This window comes from Cetorhinus maximus, chromosome 26 (assembly GCF_964194155.1).
Source record: "Cetorhinus maximus chromosome 26, sCetMax3.hap1.1, whole genome shotgun sequence".
Classification (NCBI taxonomy): domain Eukaryota; kingdom Metazoa; phylum Chordata; class Chondrichthyes; order Lamniformes; family Cetorhinidae; genus Cetorhinus; species Cetorhinus maximus.
This window is the reverse complement of record NC_135904.1, coordinates 34169901-34192834: the sequence shown is the minus strand read 5'-3', so window position 1 is coordinate 34192834 and position 22934 is coordinate 34169901. Positions and strand designations below refer to the sequence as shown.

The 22934-nt window shown below is 44.8% G+C and overlaps 2 protein-coding genes across 6 annotated transcripts in view; both read left to right on the top strand.

Moving 5' to 3' along the window:
• Positions 1-22934, top strand: part of cemip (cell migration inducing hyaluronidase 1) — a 246588-nt gene that overhangs the window by 69008 nt on the left and 154646 nt on the right. The window lies entirely within an intron of this gene.
• Positions 1-22934, top strand: part of LOC144668432 (cell surface hyaluronidase CEMIP2-like) — a 165473-nt gene that overhangs the window by 112106 nt on the left and 30433 nt on the right. For all 4 annotated transcript variants that reach the window (XR_013573498.1, XM_078530477.1, XM_078530476.1 and 1 more), the window contains 2 exons: positions 19181-19363; positions 21238-21460. Coding sequence is in view for 3 of the 4 variants with exons in the window: in XM_078530477.1 (XP_078386603.1) it covers positions 19181-19363; positions 21238-21460 (406 nt within the window). In the remaining variant the exon portion in view is untranslated. The remainder of the gene's footprint in view (positions 1-19180; positions 19364-21237; positions 21461-22934) is intronic.

Genomic DNA, 22934 nt, shown 5'->3' with positions numbered 1-22934 from the left:
AATATACTCAATGATGGAGCATCCACAAACCTTCTCGGGAATGGAGTTCCAAAGATTCACAGCCCTTTGAGTGAAAAGTTTTCCCCTCATCTCAGGCCTAAATGATTGGACCTTATCCTGAGACTGTGCCCATGTGTTTTAGCTTCTCCAGTCAGAGAAACAATCTCTGTGTCTCCCCTGTCCAGCCCCTTCAGAATTGTTTTTGTTTCAATGCGGTCACCTCTCATTCTTCTGAACTCCAGAGAGTATAGGCCCAATTATTGGCCTTTCATCATGGGCCAATCACTATTTGGTGGGCTATAAAATATACTTCAGGAACGTAATGACACCTGTATTGTTTCTTAACTCTAACCAAGTAGAGCCTGTCCTTGCGCAGTCCTCTCTTCTCTTCTTTCCTTTCCGATCTTTCCTGAACACCTTGTATCCAGGCATATTAGCATCCAGTCCTGCCCTTTTTTGAGCCAGGTCTCCATCATCGCCATAACATCAATTTCCCACATGGCTATCTACACCTGCAGCTCGTCAACTTTATTTACCATACTTTGTGCATTTTTATATGTGCATAATAAACCTAATTTAGACCTTATTGTATTCCATCCTACTCTGATCCCACCTAATACCTCATTCTCTTAACCGTGTGTTGTTTCTCCAAATCCTATATGCAGCTTGTTTCTCCATTCTAATGCTACATCCTGGTTCCCATTCTCTTACCAAGTTAGTTTAAACCCTCCCCAACAGCACTAGCAAACCACCCTGCAAGAACATTGAATGGCTTTGTTGACCCATCTGGCCTGTTCAGGTCCCACCAAACCCAGAACGAATCCCAATGTCACAGGAATCCCTCGTGCACCATCTCTTCAGTCACCCATTCATCTGCTCTACCCTGCTATCTCCAAACTCACGAGTGTGTTGCATCAGGAGTAATCTAGAAATTGCTACCTTTGAGGTCCTTCTTGCTAGCTTCCTTCATAGCTCCCTAAAACCTGCCTACAGAACCTCATTCCTCTTTCATTGGTGCCAATGTGGATGGATCATGACCTTTGGCTGTGCACCCTCCCTCCTCAGAGTGGTCCTCAGCTGCTCAGTGACATCTTTGACCCTGACACCAGTGAGGCAGCATACCGTCTTGAAATCGCATCTGCGGCCACTGAAACACCTGTCTGTTCGCCTAACTATAGAATCCCATATCACTATTGCTTTCTCACTCTTATTTCTGTCCCCATCCCCCCTGTACAACTGCGCCACCCGTGATGCCATTGACTTGGTTCTCGCTACTCAGGGAATCCATCACTTTCACCAGCATTCAGAACCGAATGCCAGTTGGAGAGTCAGATGCACTTGGGTCTCCTGCACTACCTATCTGCTCCTGCCTAACTGCCTGGCAATCAGTCATTCCCTCTCTGCCTGCACACCCTCTAGAAACATGCTAGCCACGTAACTGTTAGCTTCGTGGATGCAGCACAGGGACACCAACTGCAGATCAAGCCCCGAAACCTGGAATTTGAGCTCCTCCAGCTGACGATACTTCCTGCACATGGGACACGAGTTGTTCAGGACACAAGGAGCTCCTGGAATTCCCATGTGGAACAGGATGCGTATTCTACAGGACTGAGGGGCCCTGCCATGCCTCAGTTTATTGAACAATTAATTCAATTAGGAGGAATATATTTAAAGTTAAGTCTCACTGACTATTTGCCATTCAGCTTCCCTTGTGCTGACGTCACTTCATTTTATAGGTAGGTTAACTTCAGTGCCTTACTCAACTCTTGTTATCTCTATGAGCAGGATTTTCCGTTTGCCGGGCAGGCCTGGAAACAGTCCGCCACCCGCGATCGGCCCCTGACTGCGATTTCACGCCTGGCTGGCTAATAAACGGCCATCCAGCATGAAAGGCGCGCTGAGAAACTCAGCGCTGCCGGGGTGGGGGTGGGGGTGGGAGGAGGGCGAGCGCTGAGACGTGCCCACGCACGAGGGAGTGTGCACTGAAAGCTCTCCGAAGGCAGGGAACTGCCTCAGGGGAACTGAAGAATTGTGCATACAAAAATAAACATCTTAAAGATGATAGAAACATGTCCCCACAAGTGACTGAGCCACATGAACAGGGACATGTTAAAAATGATGTTTAAATTTTTTTATTATTCTTTCAGGAACCTCATCCCGCCTGTGGATGAGGTTTCGCAAAAAAACGCAAAGGCCGCTTGGCTGATTCACCCGCCCGCCAACCGAACGGTCAGACGGGCAGCAAAACGTAGATATAATTAATTTATTAAGGGCCTTAATAGATCTCTTAATGGTCGGCGGGCGCTCTGCCCACTCTCGTGCGCGACTGCTGACACTGAGAGTGCGCCATGACATTGTGATGTTCGCCCGACATCATCGCATGTGATTTTACAATGGCTGGGTTGGGCGCGTGTGCCCGCCGCGGGACATAAAACCCTGCCCTATGTCTCAGGTGTCAATTTAATAAAAACTTAGGAACTCTTTAACGTTACTATCCCCTTTTATTTAACTTTATCTTCATTCCCCACTTCTGATTGACTAAACGCCGTTCATAATTATGATAAATTCTATAATATACAATATTATAAGTTAAACTATGCACTTTATCAAATTGGTTTAGTTTTGATTTTATGCTAACTAATTGATATAACTGACTTAATTGGTTGATTAAATTAAATGAAGCTAAATGTTTACCTGTTGTGCCCCCCCCCCCCGCTTCACCACCACTTGGCATCCTTGTGCTGTGAAGTCACTGTCCCCTGCCGCTCACTGACGATAGAGAGAGAGAGAGAGAGAGAGAGAGAGATTCACAGACCAACATTGGCTTAATTTGTAATCCCACTCTGCTCCCAGCCTCAGTCTTTTCATTCCTGCAGGAATTCCGCATTCCTCTAACTCTGGCCTTCTCTACCATCTTCCTCTGGAATTCCCTCTCTAAGCCCCCCCTGCCTCTCTACCTCATTTTTCTCCTTTAAGAGGCCCCCTAAAACCTGTTTGATCAAGCCTTTGGTCACCTACCCTACCAGTGCCTTCTTTGGCTCAGTGCCAATTTTCCCCTGCCAACGCTTCTGTGAAGCACCTTGGAAAATTTTATTGCATTAAAGGCGCTATATAAATGCAAGTTGTCGCAGGATTTCCCTCCATTTCCGCTGATGATCTGCCTGCTGGGAAGAAAGAACTCAGGATCTCATTGCGTCCACCTGGTGTTGGTGGCGCTCTACAGCATTGACAAGTTAAAGACACTCATTTCGAGGACTCTGAATAGAGAAGACTGCAGAACTCCACAAGGGAGACTCCTCCCTCAGATTCAGCTGCTAGAACCATTGACGGCCTGCCTCTCTGAGCTGCCGCTGTGCGTCTGCTGCTAGAGTTAGACTTGGTTTCCATCACATTCGGAGGTGAGCTCCCACGGAGGATCCCACCCAGAATACAAAATTAATATGGGATCAGGGTAACAGGAGGTGGAGTCCCAGCTGGCTTGGTAAGGTGGTTGGAAGTCCTATTTGGCCTCTCCAAGGCTATTTCTGGCATGTCCCCCACTGAGGATGAAAATCCAAGTCTCAAAATTTCAGCCTCATAGAGGGTTTCGATTCTCTCTAACATATGGTAATGTTCTTGTGTGTAAAATTTAACCACACTCTTTTACTTTGTACATGTCATAAGGGACTTTGTGGGGAGACGAGAGCTGGTATTCTCCTTAGAGCAGAGGAGGTTAATGGGAGATTTAATGATGTGTTCGCTATTATGAGGGGTTTTGATACAGTATATAAGGAGACATCACTTCCACTGTCAGGAGGATCAGTAAGCAGAAGACACAGATCATTGGCAGAGAGCACAAGAACAGTTCTATTTACACAAAGGTCTTTATGATGTGGAACATATTGCCTGAAAGAGTGGAGGAAACAAATTCAGTAGTCACATTCAAAAGGGAATTGAATAAATATTTGAAAAGGAAAAAGTTACACAGGCCCGATGGGCTGAAAGGCCTTGCTCTGTGCTCACTGATTGGATTATTTTCTAAACCTGTTGGCTTCACAACTGATTTGCTTGAAGGATCCATGGTGTAAAAAGGTTTCTTAATGTCGGAATTGTGGATGTCACAAAACACAGCGAATGGGATTTTGCTAATTAATTTGCACAAACTTCAGCTGTTCCGGCCATTCTTCCAATTGCCCCCTCCCCAGACTAGTGAGGGGACTAAACCCAACCTTCGGCATCAGCCTTACAGAGATTGTCGCCTACTGCTTTCTTATCTCCAGCTTAGCATTGCTAGGGTCAGTGTGAGTGACTTTCTCATTCCCTAAGGTTGGTCTCCTTCATGCTCCTTCATGTTAACTTGTTTTTATTTATTTATTCACGGAATGTGGGCATCGCTGGCTAGTCCAGGATTTATTGCCCATCCCTAAGTGCCCTTGAGAAGGTGATAGTGAGGTGCCTTCTTGAATCGCTGTAGTCCATGTGTTGTAGGAACAAACACAGTGCTGTTAGAAAGGCAGTTCCAGGAATTTGACCCAACAACAGTGAAGAAACGGCGATATTGTTCCAAGTCAGGATGGTGCGTGGTTTGGAAGGGAACTTGTGGCGTTCCCATGCATCTGCTGCCCTTGTCCTTCTAGATGGTAGAGGTCACTAGTTTGGAAGATGCTGTTGAAGGAGCCATGGTGAGTTGCTGCAGTGCACCTTGTAGATGGTACACACTGCAGCTACTGTTCGTCAGTGGTGGAGGGAGTGAATGTTTAAGGTGGTGGATGGGGTGTTGATAGAGCAGGCTGTTCATGCTACAGGAAGATTGTGTACCTACAAACAATTCGCTACAACCAAGAGTACAACAGTGGAATCACTGACCTCAATATCAGTTCAGGTTGAAAGGGTTAAAAGGGCCATGTGCTGAGGCTTGTGTACTAAGGAATGTCATAGCTGAATATATCACAAGATCTGATACAGGCTGGGACAAGTTGAAAAATAAGTCATGGATTGGCAATAGGGTTCCAAATTCTGAGTCACTGCCAAGCAAACAAGTTGAAGTAAATGTTGTGAAGGGAGTTTGGTGTACCATAAATAAATAGAAGCACACACCTTTAGTTCTCATTTAGAAAGCTGGATGTAGTTTAAGAAATAGCTTCTGTGTTCTGGGTATTATGTTGTCTGAAAGTTATGCCCTCTCCCCTTCTTGGTGCGTTCACTTTCCATTTAGTGGTAGAGTAAAACAATTTAGGCCTTAAACTGAGGCACATCTCAAAGGAATAAAGAAAGAACTTGCATTTCTATATTGCTTTTCATGACCTCAAGATGACCCAAAGTACTTTGCAGGTTATTACATTCTTTTGAAGTCAGTTCGCTGTTGGAATTTAGGAAGTGTGGTAACCAACCTGTGCACAGCATGGTCCCACAAATTGCAAGGAGGTAAATGACCAGGCAATGTGCTTATGTGATGCTGCTTGAGGGATGTTGGAACCCCCTCTCTTGGAAATAGTGCCTTGAGCTTGTTTACACTCACCTGAAAGGACACTCGAAGCCTTGGTTTAACATCATCTCTGAAAGGCAGCACCTTCTACAATGCTGTACTGCACTGGAATGTCAGCCCCCTGGAGTAGCTCTTGAACCCACAACCTTCTACTCAGAAGCGTTAGCCCTATTGCTGAGCCACAGCTGACACCTAATTTGGAGTAAACTGACTGAAGTGAGGTGAAGTGTGTTACGACCCACCCCCAGGTGAGGTTCCCCAAAGTTGTTGATCCAAGCGTTTGTCACCATCTGGCTGGGACACCCCCAAATTGTTACACGCCGGGTGAGGAGGGATGAACTGGCTCCCCTGTCTTTATTCAGCACTGCACCCCCGCCACCCCCCCACCTCCGTGTTGGTCGCAATAAGATTTAATCTAAGAAGGACCCCTTTTCGCAGATACCTTTTTCCCTAGACCTAATCATTCTGGCTCTGAAGGAGTCAATTTGATCCGACTTTCTTGAGTTAGAGGTAAGATTAAGTTTATTAACTACTAAAGGCGAGAAAGGATACACACATGCATATACAGTCATACAGGTTAAAAGTAAGAATTTAGCTTGAAGTAAGTGAATATAAAAAAGGTATAGGGAACAGCTCTTGACGCGTGGGGAATAGGTGACTGAATGTTGCGGCCGTTGTGATTCAAGATTCCAGTAGACTTGACTCCGGTAGATGAATAGTCAGATTCGAGGTTCGGTAGAGTTGACTCCAGTAGATGAATAGTCGGTTTCAAGGTTCCAGTAGAGTTGATTTCGGAAGAGAGGGAGCGAGATCGGGATACCTGCAAAATGACGATTTGTAAGGGGACTGCGTGTGGCTGTTATTTCTGAGTCAAACTTCCAGTACTTGCTTTCTTTCAGAACACCCACCAACAGACAGACACCGAGGCAGCTTTTCAGCTCACTTTTAACCCCTTCTTTGTATATTCCAAGTGGGAAGCGAATTCACATCTGTCTGGACTTTGCCCACAGGATTTCTTGATGAGATGATGCTTATCTCCCATTATGTCCCCTTGTCTCTACCAGAGAGAGGAATTAGTTTCTGGATATTTTTAGAAGTACCTTGCCTGGCAACAGGATGGGGTTCCATTACCTCTTAGGGAGTCTAGCCAGTGGCTTATGTGCATTTTAAAAACTCAGGTCTTATATTTTAAACTCCAATATTTCCGGACGCAATTCGGTGTTTTTCCTTCATTATCGTGACAAGTGAGACTCAATGTTCCACATTGGGCCCTGGCTTTGAAGTCAGGTTGCAGTTACACAATAATAACAATTAAACCATTCCTTAATGCTCGAGTTATAGAGGAAACCAACTTAGACTTCTTCATGCTTAGTACCAATCAAGTTTGTTTGCAGTTTTGCTGAATTTGTGGCTCAATGTGGTAAATGTCAATGATTGGAAGTTGATGAATTGTTAAATGTATTTCATCTTTTAATTTAAAGTAATCACTAACAGAAGTCCAATAAAATATGAGAGCGGTACTGTGGAATTGCAGGGTTTTTTTCTTTAGACTGGTTCTAAAGAAAACAATGAATTTGAGAAGGGCTGTGAAGAAATACTGTTGCAGCAAGTATTCTGGGAGTGCAGAATATTTTTCCCAGCCCTTGCAGAAAAGGGAATTGGATAATTGCTTGGAAATGGCTGATGTTAAGTGGTATGGAGAGCAAGCAGAAGAATAGGAATAGATTAGGTCGTTTTATGTAGAGCAAAACACATGATGGGCCAAATAGCTTGATTCTGTGTTGAAACATTATGATTCAATGATTTTTTTTCTCTGGCAGCTAAATCAAGATGCAGCACTCCCAGTTCTAATGCAGCTCAATTTAGCTCCAGGGTAAAGTGTGTTTACGCTGAGCTAACATAGTGCCTTAGCAATAACCTCAAGTGCACTTCCCTCCTGCCACTTGTAACATTCCCATTTTACACAGCAGCCATCCTGTGACTGTTCTGAATAAAGCTGCTAATTTAGTCCCCATTATTGTTGAATTATAGGCAATTTGGCACTCTGCAATCATCATACCCTCTAGGAACTGCATTTGAAATAGACTAAACGCATTTCAATTAGTACCTTATGCCATTCTGGCAGTTTCCAGCCAATATGAGAACAGGTCCCAGAGGTAATCAGGCAATTCAAAATCATTATGTCACTAAATCTCCGTAACTTTTGTCTAGCAAATAAGGTTAATATTTGGAAGGGAAGTGAAATGGCCACTCAATACACAGTGGCAAAGTATAGGCCTGAAACAAAAACAGAATTACCTGGAAAAACTCAGCAGGTCTGGCAGCATCGATGGAGAAGAAATCAGTTAACGTTTCGAGAAGACTCGAAACGTTAACTGATTTCTTCTCCACCGATGCTGCCAGACCTGCTGAGTTTTTCCAGGTAATTCTGTTTTTGTTTTGGATTTCCAGCATCTGCAGTAGCTTTTAGCTTTTTGTTTTTATAGGCCTGAAAGTTGTGTGAGAATTTGGTGAGCAGGTGTCTGACTGCCATCAGCTATTTCACAACATTTGCAGATTTAATTCTCATATCTCAGCTGTTTTCGAGTAGCCAGTGATTTGGTGAATCTGCACATAGCGAGACAAAGTGATCGCTATAAGAGAGAACAGTACTTGTTGGGACATGAGCTGTCACCCACGGGCATGCAGCAAGCAATAGCAGCAAGCCAGCCGTCAGTAGGGAAAACTGAGGGATGCGGGAAGGGAAATATTTTGGTCTGGTCTAGTTTGGTCTCTTGTGCTGTGGGGCAGCTGGTCTTTTTCTAGGCTTAAGCAGCCTGTGTTTTTTTTTGTGCTGCGAGTTGCATTATCATACTTGGATAATTACTTCTGCACTTAATTTTATGGGGACTTCAGTAAACTGAGAAAGAGGATCTTTCAGATCGGAGTCTGATTTCTTAAAAGCTATTTGAGTCTGTATATGTTTGGAGGGGGAGGGCACCGTCGCTCATAGGCACGACGTGCCAAAGGTACTGTAAAGTCGGTGTCTTTTATTTGTCTTTGACTGAATGGAGCTTGAACATTCACAAATCATTCTTGTCATTTATAACCACAGTTTATGTGGAATGTGCCTTTTCTTTATGGAATTCAGACGCTGCTGGCAGATAAAAGAAGTGGCAAACCTTTCATTTCTTATGCTCCTTCAAAACTCTATACATCAGAGCTGAGACATTGCAGTAGATTTGGGAAGTTATGGGCGATAACCAGTGTATAAGTCATGCAAGCAAATTTCTGACGACTTCATTTTTATTATATTTAAAACCGTAAAATATTTTTAATCACTAATTACAAAGTGCAATCTTTGCCTCATTACTATGCCATGTTCTCACAGAATCCATGCAATTTATATGAACCAAGCAGCAGTCTAGTGATGTTCCCTCAATTCTAATTATAAGTAATCGTGGAAAGGTTAAAAGGCCTAATTCACATAAAAGTAAAATAATTTCTCTAGACGGATGTCAGCTTGGGCTCAGTGGTAGCACCCCCACATCTGAGGTCATAGGTCACGTGGTTAAGTCCCATTCCAGGGATTTCAGCTTGTAGAGGTCATATTGTAATACTGAGTGAGTGCTGCATTGTCAGAGGAGCCCACTTTTGGATGAGATGCCCTTTTGTCTTGGATGGATGTAAAAGATCCAGTTGCACTTTTCTCAGAAGAGCAAGAGAGGACATGGACAGGCTGGCAGAGTGGGCAGATTTTAATTGGATGCAGAGAAGTGTGAAGTGATTTATTTTGGCAGCAAAACTAGGGGGAAGCAATAGAAAATAAAGGATACAACTCTAAAGTAGGTGCACGAACAGAGAAACCTGGGGATATATGTGCATAAATCGTTGAAGGTGACAGGGTGGGTGAAGAAAATGGTTTAAAAGGCATACGGATTCCTGGGCTTTATAAATAGAGGCATAGAGTACAAAAGCAAGGAAATTATGATGAACCTTTGTAAAACATTAATTCGGCCTCAACTGGAATATTGTGTCCAATTCTGGGCACCACACTTCAGGAAGGATATGAAGGCTCTAGAGAGATTTATGAGAATGGTTTCAGGGATGAGGCACTTCAGTTACGTAGATTAGAGAAGCTGAGGTTGTTCCCCTTAGAGAAGAGAAGGTTGAGAGGAGATTCGATAGAGGTGTTCAAAATCATGAGGAGTCTTAACAGATTAGATAGAGAGACCGTTCCCATTGGTGGAAGGGTCGAGAACCAGAGGACACCGATATAAGGTGAATGCCAAAGCAGACGGTGGTGACATGAGGAAAATCATTTTATGCAGCAAGTGGTTAGGATCTGGAATGCACTGCTGGAGAGTAAGGAAGACGGAGATTCAATTGTGGCTTTCAAAAAGGAATTGGATAAGCACTTGAAGAGAAGAAAATTGCAGGCAGAGAAGTGGGATTAGCTGATTTGCTTTTGCAGAGTGCCAGCACAGGCCAAATGACCTCCTCCCTTACTATAACAATTCTGCGATTCTATGAATTGAATCCACAGAGTAGCCAAGTTTTGGGTATTCTGCTGAGCTCCAGACATATGAAATTGTGAGGTATTTTCTGCAAATTACTTCAACTTTAAACTATTTAAATACATTCCAAGAAGCATTCACATCTATTATGTTGAAATAATGCCATTCATTTGAGCCCAGCAGGAGCTAACTACCTGTGAGCTCTCACTTGAGATGGTAACTGGTTTGATTGGCAGCTCAAATGATTAAACCCCAGACATGGAGAGCTGGGGGAGGGTCAGAGGTCAAGTTGTTGGCTTTCAGTTCAGCTAAGAGTTAAAAAAAACCCATGGTTGGCAATGGCTAAGTTTGTGCTGGCAGCAAAGCCAGGTCTACAAAATGAGAATAACAGTCAACTCCCAATCTCCTGCTTGTAAGACAGACAGATGATTATAAATTTCAGGTCTGCACCAAATATCTAGCACTGGAAAATGGGTCTGAAGCACACAAAAGTAAGGTAGGAGAAGCCATCTGAGATGCAGTGGCTGCATTGGAACAAATATGAATGCAATCGCAGCATCCTGGACCGTTAGATAGAGGAGGGTTAGTGAGCCATAATCACAACTACACAGAATGTCAACAGTGACTTTGACCAGGTTCCCTCCACCCCGCCCCCACCCCCATTCTGTGGGCAAAGTGGATACCAGTTAGGATAGATGTAAATAGGAAGTGAAGGGAGAGGTGATGATCGTGACATATTCAAAGACCTTGGAAGGAAGACTAGGTTGGAACTGTGACAGCAAAGGGTGAAATCTTTCAGAAACTGATGAAGATGAGAATTTTGAAAAGGTTGGGGATAGTATGAGAGAACAAGGAGAGGTCAACATCAAATATTTCAACATATTTAGGTCTATTGTGCTTATTCTCCACTAAAGTTTCCAACTCTAATCCCATTCCATTGTTCTTTCCCCGTATCATTTGAGTTCCAGAACTACCAGAGTCTCTGGCCAAGCTGTTCCAGCAGAGCTGCAAGACTGGCAAGTGCCTGACATAGTGGAAATTGCCCAGGTATATCCTGGGCAAATCCAAAGTGATCAATTACAGCCTGATCAGTCTAACCTCAGTCATCAGCTAAGTGATGGAAGGCGTCATCAACATGACTACCCAGTGGCATCTGCTTGCTGACACTCAGTTTGGGTTCTGCCAGGTCACTCAGCTCCTGATCTCATTACAGCCTTGGTCCAAACATGGGCAAAAGAGCTGAATTCCAGAGGTGAGTTGACAGTGACTGCCCTGGATATCAAGGCAGCATTTGACTGAGCGTGGCATCAAGTAGCCTCAGTAATATTGAATCAGGGGAAAACTCTCTGCTGGCTGGAGTCATATCTAGCACAAAGGAAGATGGTTGTGGTTATTGGAGGTCAGTCATCTCAGCTCCAGGACATCACTGCAGGAGTTCCTCAGGGTTGTGTCCTTGGCCGAATCATCTTCAACTGCTTCATCAGTGACCTTTCTTTCATCATAAGGTCAGAAATGAGATGCTCGTTGATGATTGCACAATATTCAGCACCATTCGCAACTCCTCAGATACGGAAGCATGTCCAAATGCAGCAAGACCTGGACAATATCCAGGCTTGGGCTGACAAGTGGCAAGTAACATTCATGTCATAAAAACTACAGGTAATGGCCATCTCCAACAAGAAACTGTCTATCTCCCCATGACATTCAATGCCATTACCATAGTTGAATCCCCCATTATCAACATCCTGGGGATCACCATAGACCAGAAACTGAACTGGACTAGCCATATAAATACTGTGGCTACAAGAGCAGGTCAGAGGCTAGGAATCCTGTGGTGAGTAACTCACCTCCTGACTCTCCAAAGCCTGCCCACCATCTACAAGGCACAAGTCAGGAGTGTGATGCAATACTCTCCACTTGCCTGGATGAGTGCAGCTCCTACAACACTCAAGGAGCCGAACAGCATCCAGAGGAAAGCAGCCTATTTGATCGGAACTCCATCCACCAACTTAAACATTCTCTCCCTCCATCACCCGTGCAATGCAGCAGCAGTGTCTGATGCACTCAGTGACTCACCAAGATTCCTTTGACAGCACCTCCAAACCTGTGGCCTTTAGCACCTAGAAGGATGTGCAGCAGGCACATGGGAACACTATCATCTGCACATTCCCCTCCAAGTCATTCACCACCCTGACTTGGAATTATATCGCCGGTCCTTCACTGTCGCTGGGTCAAAATCCTGGAACTCCCTTCCTAACAGCACTGTGGGTGTTCCTACACCACATGGACTGCAGCGGTTCAGAAGGCAGCTCACCACCTCCTTCTCAAGTGAAGTTGGGGTTAGGCGATAAATGTGGCGATACCCACACCCCAAAATAGCAATTTTCTTCAAGTATTTATCAAATTCCCTCAATATATTTCATCGACTCCATTTCAACAGCTATAATTGTGGTTATTTATTCCATATTCTAATCATGTTGTGCTGTCAAAATGTTCCTGCTAACCTTGATCATTAGAATTATAATACAAATCCTAAATTTTTGCCTATTACTTCCCTGGTCAGTGAAAATAATTTGTTGATGTTTTTGCCTTATCAAACCCACTTGTATTTGGAACACTTCGAATAAATCTGCTTGACTGTCTCCATTTCAGTGAATTCAGCCCCAGCGTTTCAAGTGCCTCCTGAAAAATGTCCCCTTTCGTGTCAGGCTCCTTCCTTGTAAATCCACCTTTTCTCAGGCTCCGGTATTCTTCCCGTGACTGAAAACTGCACACGGCACAGCAGCTAGTGTCAACCAAATCCTTATCCGGACTTTTTTACCTTCCTGCTATCTAGTTTTGTGCCACCAGGAAAGGATAATAAAATCAAATCAGCCTCACATTATGCACATCATGGCAACTTTTTGTGAATTACCTAATTTAAAAATTACAGAGAACCAAAAACCCTTCTGCAGCTGAGTCCCGTCTCAGTGCCATTAGTCACTAGTCTCCCTCCTCCTTCAGTCCAAATTACCAGTCTGCTCTAACCCCCTAAAGACTAAGTGTATAGAAATACCTCAACAATGCCTGGAGCTTTCCTCTACCGATATGTCACTGTCTGCTAAAAGGACTAAAGCTGTTGGGAAGCACTCCCAGCACAATAAAAAACATTTGTCCATCCAAATATTATGTGGCTTTCATATCTAGACTAAGTTTTTCCACTGCAACTTTCAACACTAACGCTATCCGCAGAAATCCTTAAACTATTTGAACATCAAGCTCTCACTGACAGATTGTTTTAAGCATGAGTCCTGTGACTAAAACTCCAAAACACTTGAAGTGCAATGTGGTATATTTATAAATGATCAAAAAGCAGAATGCACAACCAGCCAACTGACCTTTATTCAGTGAGAAAAGCAACGCACAGTTTGCCTCATTCCTGAACAGGCAGGGGATTAGTCTGTTCATTTTATGTGTAAATGTCCAGATAATAGTAGTTATTCAGTCACCACACGACACAGCTCAGATGGCAGAACAGAACTGACAAAGGCAGACACAGCTTCAGCATGTTGGTAGTTATCAGGGGAGATGATGGTGTAGTGGTATTGTTGCTGGACTAGTAATCCAGAGACCCAGGGTAATGCTGTGGGGACCTGGGTTTGAATCCCACCACAGCAAATGGTGGAATTTGAATTTAATTTTTAAGAAGTCTAATGATGACCACGAAACCCAACTGACTGGTTCACTAATGCCCTAAATCTGTCGTCCTTACGTGGTCTGGCCTGCATGTGACTCCAGACCCGCAGCCATCTGGTTGACTCTTAAAATGGCCTAGCAAGCCACTCAGTTGTTACAAGCCTCAAAAATGGAATGAAACCAGACATCGACCTAGGCACCGTAAACGACAACAGCAATCTTAACCCTGTTTACCCTGTAAAATCCTTTTTACTAACCCCTGGGGGCTGGTGCAAAATTGGGAGAGCTGTCTCACACTCTAGTCAAGCAACAGCCTGACGTAGTCATCCTCACGGAATCATATCTTACAGATAATGTCCCAGACACCACCATCACCATCCCTGGGTATGTCCTGTCCCACTGGCAGGACAGATCCAGCAGAGGTGGCGGCACAGTGGTAAATGGGAGGGAGTTGCCCTGGGAGTCCTCAACACTGTCTCCGGACCCCATAAAGTCTCATGGCATCAGGTCAAACATGGGCAAGGAAACCTCCTGCTGATTAACATGTACCGCCCTCCCTCAGCTGATGAATCAGTGCTCCTCCATGTTGAACACCACTTGGAGGAAGCACTGAGGGTGGCAAAGGTGGGGGACTTCAATGTCCATCACCAAGAGTGGCTTGGTAGCACCACTATTGGCCGAGTCCTAAGGGACATAGCTGCGAGACTGGCAGGTGGAGAGGGAACGAACAAGAGGGAAAAACATACTTGACTTCATCCTCACCAACCTGCTTGCCACAGATGCATCTGTCCAAGACAATATCGGTAGAAGCGAGCACCGCACAGACTTTGTGGAGACAAAGTCCTGCCTTCACATTGAAGATACCCTCCATCATGCTGTGTGGCACTACCACTGTGCTAAATGGGATAGATTTAGAACATATCTAGCAACTGAAGACTGGGCATCCATGAGGCGCTGTGGGCCATCAGCAGCAGCAGAATTGTACTCGAACACAATCTGTAATCTCATGGCCCGGCATATCCCCCACTCTACCGTTACCAGCAAGCCAGGGGATCAACCCTGGTTCAATGAAGAGTGCAGGAGGGAATGCCAGGAGTAGCACCAGACTTATCTAAAGATGTGGCGTCAACCTGGTGAAGCTACAACTTGCGTGCCAAACAACATAAGCAGCAAGTGATAGACAGAACTAAGCGATCCCATAACCGACCATCTAAGCTCTGCAGTTCTCCCACATCCAGTTGTGAATGGTGGTGGACAATTAAACAAGTCACTGGAGGAGGATACTCCACAAATATCCCCATCCTCTATGATGGAGGAGCCCAGCACGGCAGTGCAAAAGATAAGGCTGAAGCATTTGTTACAATCTTCAGCCAAAAATGCAATCATCAGCGAACATCCCCACTTCTGACCTTATGATGGAAGGAAGTTCATTGATGAAACAGCTGAAGATGATTAGGCGGAGGACACTACCCTGAGGAACTCCTGCAGTGATGTCCTGGAGCTGAGGCGACTGATCTCCAACGGCTAAAACCACCTTCCTTTGTGCTAGGTATAACTCCAACCAGCAGAGAGGTCATCGCTGATGTTCCATCTCGACCTGCTCTGGAGGTCCCCAGCATCACAGGTGCCAGTCTTCAGCGAATTTGATTCACTCCACATGATATCAAGAAATGGCTGAAGGCAGTGGATGCTGCAAAGGCTATGGGCCCTGACAATATTCCAGCAATAGTACTGAAGACTTGTGCTCCAGATATTACTGCGCCCCTATCCTAGCTGTTGCAGTACAGCTACAACACTGGCATCTACCCAGCCATGTGGAAAATTGTCCAGGTATGTCCTGTACACAAAAAAAAACAGGACAACCTCAACCCGGCCAATTACCGCCCCATCAGTCTACTCTCTATTATCAGTGATGGAAGAGGTCATCAACAGTGCTATTGAGCGGCACTTGCTTAGCAATAACCTGCTCACTGATGCCCAGTTTGGGTTCTGCCAGGGCCATTCAGCTCCTGACCTCATTACAGCCTTGGTTCAAACATGGACAAAAGAGCTGAGTGGTGGCATAGTGGCATTGTCACCTGATTAGCAACCCAGGGTAATGCTCTAGGGACCCAGGTTCAAATCCCACCACAGCAGATTTTTAAATTTAATGCAAACAAATCAGGAATTAAGTCTAATTGTGACCATGAAACCATTGTCAATTGTCACAAAAACCCATCTGGTTCACTAATGCCCTTTAGGGAAGGAAATTTGTTATCCTTAACCCACAGCATTGTGGTTGACTCTTAACTGCCCTTGTAACATGGGCAATTAGGGATGCCCTAGCCAGTGACACCCACATCCCATGAACAAACAAAAAAAAAGTTCAGAATCATATTGCACAATGTTCCTTGCATAGAAGTTGTAACTGCACTCCATCTTACCTCTGCTGTTTGTGCTCCTTTACATTCAAGGTGTTTGCTGGTGAACTTACTAACACTAGTGATCCCAACGCTGTAACTCCAACTGGACTGTATCTCCAAAATAGGAACTTGCAGCCGCATTTGTCCAAATATGTTTTCTCCCAACCTACCCAAGCATATTAATGACGTGTACATGTCCAGATACGAATGGTGCTTCTGCCCCTGGTATCTCTGTCTTTAACCTCATCACAAACTTCAATCGTCTTTGGGTTAAGGGCCCATCCTGCAGATCTTGAAACTAACAACCTGACAGACTGAAGTCAAGCCGTATGCCACAGAAGGAGACCATTCGGTCCATCAAGCCCATGCTGGTCTCAAAACATTGTTCCCTTTGCTAGTTTAATTAGAGGAAAACAGGTCTATCAAAGCTAAGAAACGAAATATAGTCTGCCAAGGCCCAATATTATGAAATAATGAAAGAGATTGTAAATTGGATGAAGGAATAAAAATCAGCATTCACTCCTCATGCAATATAAATTGTTGTTCCCTTTACTGTTGGTATTCTTGCGAATCTTTCCTGATGAGTGCAAGATGAGAAGCTTTGACAGTATGTCTCTTTTTTCAGCAACACAATACTCATTAGAGTGGAAAAATTGTAATCGACTGTAGTTGTTTAGAGGGAGCCCACTGTTCCAAGCAAGGCTGCAAATTCCTTCAGACCTTCTCAACCAAATTTCCTTACAGTAGCCCCAAGCAATTCCTGTTGCTGTTATATGGTTTGTCCAACGCATGGTGCACTGTTGCACAGTCAACTCCTCTAGTACCTGGAGGCAAAACTAGTGCTCAGAATCCACGATGTATCACATGTCCTAACTCATCTTAAACCCATAAATCATGCTTCTTAGGCTTAGGCAGACTTGCACTAGAATGTAGAAGGCGTGATTTTTAGATGGTTCACTGTGGAGCCTAGCTGACAACAGAGGTAAGGCTGTCACCTCAGGTTCATTTTCCCCAACCCCCCTGGAGTGAAGGATCTGAATGTGTGCACAGTCAAGATCTTGCTCCATCTGCAGTCTGACTCCCTCAGATGCTGAGTGCCGTTGTTCAAACATTTGTATCTTATGTGATGCAGTCTAGAGTTGGCTATCAGAGTTGCAAAGCAAAACAAAATGCCCATTGTGTGCCAGTATACTATGGCTAGCATGAATGTGCCTGCCCTGATAAATGCACTTCACTCGTACAGTTCAGGTGAGTATAATAGCAGCTTTAATAGATGACGCGTTGCCTGGATTACTATGATCTCTTGTCCTCTCTGACTTCCTAGTGACCTTGTTAAGAGCAACAATGACACCCTGGTAGGGATCTGAGACAATGAAAGGAAATGGTTCACAATGATTCACTGTGGAGATGCTACAATAAAGTCCCAAACCCCACCCCTGCTCTGTGGAAACGTACAGTTCTGTTTAGTGATTGAAGGGGGAAAATATAAACAATTGATTATGAGAACGTGTTTGGGGATCTTTGAGACCAGTGCCATGTTGGGACCATTGTATCATTCAGTTCACCTGCCCTATAAATGTAAATTATTGGAGTAGGCATGGCTGAGGAGGCTTTGTGGTGCAGTGGGTAGTGTCCCTGCCTCTGAGCCAGAAGCTCTGGACTCGAGTTCCACTCCAGGATATGCTGGCCAAGGAAGGTGTGTTTATAACATGGCCAAAATTATCAGCCTGTAAATCCTTCTCATATGCCTATGGAAGATGGTAAGAGTGGGAGAGTCTCCTGGTTAGCCATCTATAAAAAACAATGGCAAACCACTGCAGTATCTTGCCAAGCAGACCATGCACCAAACACAGAAGTCCAGGGTCATCAATGCCATTTCAGGGCATGGTAGTTAGAGGAGAGACATGGTTGAGAGGTGAGAGTCCCTGCCACCTCAGATGAACATCTATTTTGTGCTCTCAGTGTTACCTATCGTGTGACTCAGATTAACTTCACTACTAAAAATGAAAGAACACATTTATATCTTACCTTTCATGATCTCAAGATGCTCCAAAGTACTTCACCGTCACTGAAGTACTTTCAAAGTGTTGTCACTGTTGTAATGTAGGAAACACTGCAAGCAATTTGTGCACAGCAAGATCCCACAAACATCAGTGAGAAACTGATCAGATAATTTGCTTGTGATGTTGGTTGAGGCATAAATGATTGGCCAATACACTGAGGAGAACTTCCCAGTTCTTCTTTGAAATAGTGCTATGGGATCTTTTACATCCACCTGTGAGGGCAGGCGGTGCCTCAGTTTAATGGCACTCCCAACTGTGCAGCACTCCCTCAGCGTTGTACTGGAGTGTTAAACCTGGATTACGTGTTCAAAGTTTTGGGAAGAGCTTGAATCTAGGAGCTCCTGACTCTGAGGCGAGAATACTAGCACTGACTGGAGACTGACACCTGTGCTGTGGAGTTGCACCCAGGGAACCTGGGTTGGTAAATTAATGCTATACCATTGCTGCTGTCTCTCTGACCCATGCTCTCTCCAGTCCTGTACTCCTAGAAGGAACCAATGTCCAGGGAACTTATCCTACAATGTAATCCCATGAGGGACTGCACTGACCTGTTATTCCCATTATTGGAATTGTATTGTGAGTTACAAAATACTGCATCAATCGCAGGAGACATCAAAAATTATTTGACCTATTACTTCCTGGATTTATTTGATTTAAACCAGTGTTTTGCCAAATAAAACAGTCCACAGCTTAAGGCATCCTTTAAGTGTAAAACGTTTCTGCATCTACTGATCACTGGAAATCATTTTGTCTTGTCCAAGGAATTTGAATTAAGAGTAGGCTGCCCTCTCTAAATGGGGATTTCTCCATCTTCATCCCTCCCTCTTTTGGGATGCAATTCCCCCATCACTAACGTGGAGGCTGGATAATAGCATCTTTTTTCCCCTTTAGCAATGCTGAGTGGCATCTATGCTACCCTTACCCTGCAATGTCACAAGAGCAGTTAGTGTTCTGCCTCCGATTATTTATTTAACAAAAAATGCAATTTGTTTCAAGTGTGTTTTCTAATGTAAACGAAATGCCAGTTTTGCTGTAAGGAGGACCTAACAACGTGTTGTTGCTAATATAATATTATTACAGAGGGAACTGGATCCAAATTGGCCTCTGTTATCCCAAGAAAACAGTTTTTAAAATCATGTCTGATATAAACCAACGATCAAGTGGAAGAGTGCACAGTGTGAAACGGTACAAAGCAGCATCATCCTTCAACATCCTGCAGAAAAACCCAGACAAGAGTCTTTATTACTTTGACAGCAATGCAGGGTAAGTCCACATCTTTCCTTGTACAGCTAGATAGTAGCTAATGTGCAGTGGATTTGAGGAGGATGAGAGGAAGCAGCTAGCAAGAAAGCTAGGGGCTCTGAAGAGTCATTGTCATAGAGCCATAGAGTCACTACGGCAGAAAAGGCAGCCATTCGGCCCATCAGATCCATGCCAGCTCTTTGTGGAGCAATCCAGTCAGTCCCATTCTCCCGCTCTATCCCTCTAACCCTGCTTGTTTATTTCCCTGAAACTCCTTATATTTCCTTCTGAAATCATCAATGGTCGGCACTTCCATCGGCCTCATGGGCAGTGAGTTCCAAGTCATTACCAATTGCTGTCTAAAAAAGTTCTTCCTCACACTCCCCCTGCATCTTTTTCCCAAAACCTTAAATCTCTGTCTCCTGGTCCTTGTACCATCAGCTAATGGGAAAAGCTTTTCCTTGTCTACCTTACTTAAACCTGTTACAACCTCTATCAAATCTCCTCTCAATCCCCTTTGTTCCAAGGAGAACAACCCCAGCCTCTCCAACCTAACCTTGTAGCTAAAATCCCCCATCCCTGGAATCATTCTGGTAAATCTGCTCTGCACTGTCTCGAGAACCTTCAAATTCTTCCTAAAGTGTGGCTACCAGAACTGGACACAATAATCTAGTTGTCGTTTAACTAGAGCTTTATAAAGGTTCAGCATAACTTTTCTGCTTCTGTACTCAATGCCTCTATTTATGAAGCCCAAGATTCCCATTTGGCTTTGCTAACCACTCTCTCCTGCCACCTTCAAAGATCTATGCACACAAACCCTAGGTCCCTCTGTCCCTGCACACTCTTTAGAACTGTACCATCTAGTCTGCATTGCCTCTCCGTATTCCTCCTGTCAAATTGCATCACCTCACACCTCTCTGTTTTAAATTCCATCTGCCTAAGAAAGTGAGATGATATTAGCTAGGAGGATGGAAGTGATTTTTGGGGTTGGCTTGAAGGAGTGAGTGCCTGGGATTGAGGGTTGTTGGAGCTGGGGCTTAGGGATGCTGGTCCCCAGAACAGAAAGGGAAGAAGTACATGGGGTCCAGTAACTGCCCATGGAGGCTGGAGTGTGAGGCCTGGCAGCATTCATGGCATACGGAGTTTGCATCCAAGAGTTCTTGGCATGTGGCAAAGCTATGGAGTATGACAGGGACTACCAGTATTTGGGTGCATTTGGTCAGGAGGCCAGAGTTCTGGGAGAATTCAAGAGTTTGAAACCTGTGCTGGGGGAGCAAAGGTGAGACAGTGATCGTGGAGCTGCTTCTTTGTCAGAGGAGGATGTCAAGATGGGTGGAAACAAGGGCTTAAGCCTCAAGTTGCAAGAACCTGACTTGGGAATTGGCTGGGCTGATGAGCCAGAGCCAGTGGGAAGCCACAAGCTATGTAAAGCCGTAGCCAATCAGAGATCATCAGTACCTGTTCGAAAGAGGATGTTTACGCTGTGAGTGGTTTTAGGAGAAAGCTGTAAGTTATTCATACAGCAGGGCACATAAACTTAGCCAGAAATCAGCCTAACCAAAGGATTGGTCCACCAGTGGTAGGGGTAATAGGCAAGCTGCAGGCCTCAGGGAAGCTCTTTAACTCTTATTTACACATGTAAGGGCCTGAATGCCTGTTTTAGGAAATCATTCGGGATACCTGGTGTCTTTCAGGTATCCATTAGTCGTGAGATGTCCCTGAAATTGGGCCTCGTTGTACCTATCTTCCAGTTGTGAAAACAGATGCAGTGAGGCCTACATTTAACCCCTGACAGTCACTGATTGCGTCGCACAGCCTGTAGATTGCTGAGTGCAGACTATCCGTCAATGATGATTTTCTACACTGCTTGCTTGAATTTTCTTGGTTCTTCTTAGGATTCTTTTTATTATCCTTCAAGCAAAACACGTCCGGAAAGGTCACAGTTACTGCTCCAAACATGGCTGTGAGCGGGTGAAGATTTTGTCACATGTCATCTCCTGGGAAACCAGCGACTGTTTGCGGAAGGGCCACTCGGTGAAACACACAAGCGAGCCGTCCCGTCTCTTGACTCTCACTGGGCGAGTAGCTGTTCCTTGCAGTCACTGTGGAGCCCCGCAGGTATGCTGTCTGCATTGAGCGGCGTTTATCATGAAACACAGTGAGGGGAGTGGGCATGTTCCCTGGTCCTTTCCCTAGTTCCCTAGAGGAATATGTTGGCCTTGGAGAGAGTGCAGTGCACATTGCGTGAAATGATAGCAGGGCTTAAAGGGTTAAATTACGAGAACAGGTAGCATAAACATGCCTGGTATTCCCTAACGTTTATAATTATGAGGGTTGCTCTAAGCCTAATTAAAGTGATAAGGAGAGTTAATGGTACAGATCAAGAAACTATTTCCTTCGTTGAGCAGATTTAGGACAAGGTGGCTTATTCTTAGAGGCTTAGCAAGAGTGAAATCTTCACACAAAGAGTCAAAGCAACCTGGAACTCTCTCCCCCAAAAAAGGCTGTGGATGTTGGGCTCAGCTTGAATGTTCAAAGCTAAGATCAGTAGTTTTTGTTGGGCAAGTGATTTGGAAAAATGGAGGGAAAGTGGAGTTGAGATCAGCCAGGATCTAATTGGATGGCGGAACAGGTTCGAGGGGTTGAATGACCTCCCCTTGTTCTTGTGTTTCTGCAAATGTAAGGAAATTAGACAAGAAGGATGTGAGGCTGTGAAGGAGCTTCCCAATCTTCCTTCCATTCATTTCGATGGAGAGGAAGTGGGCCGGGCCGTTTAATGGGTTTATGCCCCCATTACCCAGTTTCCCTATGTTGAGCGTGCTCACTCACAGGGTCAGGAAGATCCACCTGCACATGAACACATTCTGCATTGCATGAATCGTGTAGGATTAGGCACCTTCTTGTTTTTGTTAAATATTACTATTTTGAAATAATATTTTAAACTATTGGCCTGAACTTTGCACTCATCGGGTGCGCGCGATCTGCTGGCCCGGGAGCGGACGGGAAAGGGGCTAATGATCACGATCAGCACCCCCCCAACCGCGATTTCTTGCTGGTTGCCCAATTAACGGCCAGCCAGCGTGAAACACACCCTGAGAAACGCTCAGCACTGCCGGTGGGGGCAGGAAGAGGGCGGGTGCAGACGTCACTGCGGGTGCTGGTGAGCGTTTCCAGTGAGCTCCCTGAAGGCAGACAGATGCTTCCGCGGAACTACAGACCTCCGCAGAATAAACGGAACAACAAGAACGCTGCAAAATATGGTCATGCAGCACAATCGAGCACCTGAAAGCACACCTCCTAAAAAACAGTCCCCAGATATTCCTTTTTATTTTATATCCTAACGGAGATTCCGACCTGCCTTTGGGTGAGAAAATGATTAAAACGTGAACTCTGCGACGAGCTAAAAATCGCACAGGCAACGTAAAATTGCAGTCAATCGACTTTTAATGTCCTGAATTGGCCCTTTAATTGTTGGCCAGCGCTGCTCCAACTCCCGCGCAATCCTGCCAACCTCAATATTGCACGTATGCGCAGTGACGTAGGGACGCACGCCCGACATCTTCTCACGCTATTTTACGTACGTTTGGGTCGG